The 5,518-nt window shown below is 46.7% G+C and overlaps 1 protein-coding gene across 1 annotated transcript in view; it reads right to left on the bottom strand.

Annotated features, from left to right (window-relative positions):
* The window catches only part of SEC23B (SEC23 homolog B, COPII coat complex component), an 18,618-nt gene extending 13,484 nt beyond the window's left edge, over window positions 1–5,134 (bottom strand). Inside the window, 7 exon segments of the mRNA XM_009641633.2 lie at window positions 1–67; window positions 864–949; window positions 1,332–1,568; window positions 1,779–1,865; window positions 2,471–2,528; window positions 3,529–3,764; window positions 4,678–5,134. Of these exon segments, the coding sequence (XP_009639928.2) occupies window positions 1–67; window positions 864–949; window positions 1,332–1,568; window positions 1,779–1,865; window positions 2,471–2,528; window positions 3,529–3,764; window positions 4,678–4,728 (822 nt within the window). The 5' untranslated portion in view covers window positions 4,729–5,134.
* Window positions 5,135–5,518: the final 384 nt, after the last annotated feature.

The raw sequence follows: 5,518 nt of genomic DNA, 5'->3' as shown, positions 1-5,518 counted from the left end.
GTCCCTTTGCAGTTCTCCAAGCAGATCTGTTAAATTCATGTCAATCTTATGTACTGGCTGCAGAAACCTGCAAAAATTAAAATAAAATGTTTTCCTGCTTACAAGTCCTTTCAGTTTAGAGAAGAAAGAAAGTGCCTCTCTGTTCCTGGCACACATAAATTGCACTGAGATAGTTATCAGAAGCAAAAAGTCACGTGGCGTGTTCCCTTCTTACATCCAAACTTTCCAAGATAACAGGCCTGTGCAAAATAAAAAATTTGATCAAAGCAAAACATCAGAAACTGACAAGAAGGCAAAGTCACATAAAGCATAGGAGATAACTTCAGTGGTGATTTAGCCTACCAAAACGCACAAGAGCTGCCACTGAAAAAGAAGAGGTGAGAAAGAGAAAACCGTATTTAACAGAGGCAAATACAGCTTTACTGTTCAGGGGTCACTGCTTGCCTGTCAATAGTTTTTTGGACTTGCTGGGCCAGGGGCTAGGAGGCTGTACGTAGGATTGTTATGCATAGACCAGGCCCCTCATTGGCTGGTCAATCAAAAAGGTGGGCCCTTGATCCAAACGACTCCTGAGCAATATGCTTTCCAAGACAGCTACTCTCTCAAGTAGAAATCTAGCCTGAGTAGCAATCATGTCCTTGCAACTGCAAAACCATGATACTGTAGAAGTCTAATACATTGCCTGCAGCTCTAGTAAATCCCATCCATACACATCACATGATGTAGGGTAATAACTGTGACAAAACAATACCACTTAAAACATCTTACAAAGACTCCTCTTGGGAAACTCAGGTTTAGAAGCGTGACCCCAAAGGGTTATAAAGCATCTGCCCTGTTCTTCTGCTGTGCTGGTCGCAGCTTACCTGCTTGAAATAACAGGTTGCTCCGGAGTTTGGAGAGGTCTTCCCTGTTGAATGGGGACAGCTGGCCTTGAAAGCCCAAGCATATCCTAGAGAACAGTGAAGAGGAGGCAGAGAAGATGTACTATTCAAACACTAAACATATTATTTGCTGTCAAGCAATATACCCTGAGGCCTGCAATACCGTAGCATTAAACACATTAAAATCTGTCATATTATTGATCTTTGAACTCCCATTAGGAATGGATCAATGGGTCCATTATGTGAGATACACAAACTCTATCTTAGACAAGCTTCCAAGGAACTTACAAAGACAAAAAGGACAGGAAGGATATTGAGAGAGAATCAGGCTAACAGTTAAGAGCACTGAACCCTCCTTTCTCTCCGAGAGCCCAGAGCTTGAAAGACCAGCAATGGTGTCAACAGAGCTGACAGGAACAAGCCACTGGCCTAAGAGATGGCAGAATGTACCTGTATTTGCTTAGCTGTCAGGTCCTTTGTGCCCCTAAACACGTAGCTCTTGGAAATCCCTTCACAGCTCAGCTCGTGAACCTGGACCATTCTGCCGAAAGTGATAAGCCCCACCAGAGCATCAGCAGGCAGCAAACTCAGGGACATCTGGAGGGACTCCTTCAGTGCCTGCAAGTCCTCCTCTTCTAAGCACGTGTCGACAACATACAGGAAGATCAATGGCGTCTGCGGACCTCGCTAATGTGGAAAGAGATGGATTTACTAGGTGCCTGCATATGCCAGCTGACACTTTATAATGCATGCAGCTAGGGAATAAAATGAGCCCTATCGTAAGCACGTTGCGGAAATGTTATTTATTTTCATTATCTTAAGTAAATCTAATACATAGATAATCTGTCACAAACGAGATAATCCTGGGGGCTTCAAACTTGCCCATGATTCATTTACCTGCACTATATAGTCAATCGTTGAAAACTGAGGCATAAGCTCTGCTGGTTGATTGACTTCAGATATGCCTGCATATGCTGGAGGGAACTGAAGAAGAGAACAAAAAATTAGGACAAGGAAGCTGCAGGACAGAAATGTAGGGCCCTCCTCTGCCATACAGAGGCTGCCCTGCTCATGATGTGGCTTTTCAACTCTATTTACTGCCACTGCACCAAGCTGATTAATTCATGACAAGAGACCCATACAGCTGTTTTCCTAAGCACAGACAATGAGCGGCCAGCAGCTGCTCATTCCAGTGTAAATAAAAGGTAGGACTAAAGCAGCGACTACGCGTTAGTTGAAATTCATTTAGCCATGCAACAGTTTCTGATGCCTAAGTCTACTCAAATCTAATGAATTTCATATTCAGCATAAGTGCAAAAACCACACTGGAAACACATGGGACAGAACAGCATTTTTATCTCCTTATGCCCTGCATGCTGGTAAAATCACTGGCAAAACTGAACTGAAAATAAACAAGATGTCAGGTAAAACAGACCCATGAAAAAGTACTCTGGCCTTGGTTCAGCAAAAGAAAAAGGCCAAGGGAAGGAATCTAGAAAAGTGGAATTTGTGCTTAACCTTTGCCAGGGGAAGCCATCTGTAAAATGTTCACTGAAAAGACGGAAGGGCTGATGCTTTTTCCAACTTACCTGATTTCTCTGAAAACAGAAGTTACAAGCCCAGAGCTTGGCCCGATAATCAACTTGGCTGCAAGGGAAAAATGAGGCATTAGTATAACTATAGGAACAATTTCACAGCACAGCTTCACAATTATCTGTGCTGGTTCACAGCACTGAGGAAGAAACAGAGTATCAGAGACTCCAACTTGAACAATGAGTTTCAGGGATTCAGACTCATGTTCTATTGCCAGAAAGTCCATTAGTTCATCCCTGCCACTTCAGCATGATGGACCACTGACAGCTCTCTGGCGCTTAGCCTTTGGCAAAGACTTGGGTCTAATCACTCTTTCACTATACTTATTGTTTGTACAGCTGTAGCACGCAAGTACTCCAGAGCAGCAGGAGCCATTCACCCAGATCCTGTGCAAACACTGAACAAATAGGCTGTTCCCTGCCCCAAAGAGTTTACTCTCCTCAGCCCATTACGACATCCTGTAACTGCTGGCACAGTAAAGCCTGGCCATATTCTTATTTCATGGGGTTGATCTCTTCTTACTTCCTCTTACTGGCCTTCCCTGCTTTTTTCAGCTCAATGCTATGCTCCGAGTATGTATGAACATCACATGATTTTGGGACCAAGATTGTTTCTCTTAAATTCTCAGTAAAACTTCAAAGAAAACCCTGATGCTCATACTGGAACTGACCTACAAGCTGTAGGATGTATAGGAAGCAGGAAACCAAGTGAACATCACAGCCCAGAAGAATATCAGTATAATCGGCATCATTGTTTAAGTTCCATCATTCACCACAAGATTCTCTGGGATGGTAACAGGTCTGGCCGTTTCCATACCATCACTGCCTTAAAAGCCTCCCCAAAGGCACTCCTCTCTCTCCTGTTTCTGGCAGCTTTAGTAATGGGCTGGCATTCAACATGTCTCATCAGGCACGCATGGATTTAAAAAAACCTACTACATCTAAACAAAAGAGGATTTCAGGCATCGGGCAGAGGAAAAAGGAAGTAGTGAAGTTCAGATAAAAACTAGGTACTATCCAGCCTTTCTTAACATCCCCAGCCAAGAAATTCATACCAGAGTGGGTTGAGCACCGCTTTGCAAGTCGGCCTGCTACAAAGCACCGGTTCATACTGCACAGGTGGCAGGTCAAGACGCTCCTTCAGTGGGGTCAGAAGACAGGCCAGGGGGACAACCATCCTTGTGGCCTCCAGCCTGCTGGAGGGCCACACGTTCCAGCTGAAACGCACTCCATCACGCTCCTCATTTTGCTGGATGAACTCCAGGTATGTCGCCATGGGACTGTAGAAGCTCTGAAAGGACAGAAGTAACGTGCGTTCAGACAGCGGTTGTTTGTTTGGACAACAGTCCTTCAGAGGAGGTCAGCAGATCAACTACATGTAGGCACAAGACATTGCAGGACAAAGCCAATACATTATAATGAGTTAATCCCATTATCAGATGAACCATGTGACTACATTAATCTCTTCTGTCCAGTGCTCTCATCAACATCTCAGACAATTAAAACCCCACCAAATCCAATTAAGAAACAAGAAAATTTGCCATGAAAGCCAGAATGCAAGTTTTTTTTTTCCTTGTGATACACATTTAACATCCCAATACCCAGTCAGCCTCAGGCTAGCCTCAAGGCAATCCTGACTGACTCAGGTCAGTAAAGGAGAACAGGTCAGATTTGTAACACATCCTGAAGCCTTCAGCTGAAACTTTGGCGGGAGAAAAGAAGGCCAAGTCTGCATCAAAACAGTCATCACAAATGTCATCTGGCTGCCAGCCTGCCCTGCTTACAGGTGGAAAGGAACACATGACAAAAAGGTCAAAAAAGGTCTTTGGTGATTTTAGACGCCCCTGTCCATGGCACCATGTCCCACTCCCAGTAAGGGAGGAATTGAGAGTCCAGTAGACTTCAGAAAAGACACACTGTTCAAGAAGGGATATGCCCAACACACCAGAGGAGTCACTCTCTGTACTGCCTTGCTAAACTCTGCAGAGTAAGATGCGAACAAGAGCTCCCAGGCCATTGTTACCTTTGATGTCTCTGAGAAACAGAAGGACAAGCCTACCAAAAAACCTCACTTCTTGAATCCAGCCCACAAACACCACACAGTTCTGGCAGCAACTCACAGAGCTGAGAGCAGCAGCACCACAACCCAGTCCAGCGGAGGAAACTCAGAGGTTCACCTGTGGCTGTAGATGCTCCAGGATTACCTTATTGCTGGTCCTCGCTGCAGGCAGGAGATTCAGGAGGGCCATAAGCATGAGAATTCAGAAGCATCGCCTCCACCAAAGGAGGATAAGCTTTGATGTAACACTTTCCTACAAACCTCCAAACGCCTCGCCGTTTACTTTATCCTTACTATTAAGGATGTAACTCAAGCTCATGGGCATTGCCCAGGATTTCCACCCCAACCCCTGGACAGACAAACAGAAGGGTCCAACAACACATCCCCACCACACATGGGTCTGTCAGAGTAAAAGTCAGAGCTGATCCTCCCTGTAAAAGATCCCGCACATCAGACCAGCAAGACAAACACCTGCCATCTCAGGTATGCAGTGCAACCGCAGTGCAAATTTACTCTATATTCCTCCAACCACAGCCCAGCACCACTCCCCTTCCGCAGGCAGAGCCCCAGTTGCCTGGCTGGGTTTCGCATGGAAATCAGCCCCACTTTGGGGTCAGGACGGCAGGAAAGGAAGCACCCCCACCCCAACAAGGGCCGTGAAGGGCCGGTTTAGGGCTAGCTGCCTGCCCAGTCTGCCAGCCCCCCCACCAGCGCAGGGCCCTCAGGCCCCAGGCCTGCAGCGACCTCCAGACCCTTCCAAAGCCTCAGCAGATGAGTGGTGGCAGTACTCCAGTCTCCGTGGGGGATCTGCCGTCGGGCACACTGCTGAGCCCCGCTCCTTCCAGCAAAGCCACAGGCAGTGCTGCTGCTTCCGAGCAGTCCCATGGGGAACGCCACGGATCCCCCCGCTGCTGCGCCCGGCACAGCTACAGGGGACAAGGCAGATGCCCAGCCCTTCACCGGGACCCAGAGGACGCCACAGGTCC

This window comes from Egretta garzetta, unplaced genomic scaffold (assembly GCF_000687185.1).
Source record: "Egretta garzetta isolate BGI_Z169 unplaced genomic scaffold, ASM68718v1 scaffold17, whole genome shotgun sequence".
Taxonomy (NCBI): Eukaryota; Metazoa; Chordata; class Aves; order Pelecaniformes; family Ardeidae; genus Egretta; species Egretta garzetta.
The sequence above is the reverse complement of the archived record's forward strand: the minus strand, read 5'-3'. Positions and strand labels throughout refer to the sequence as shown.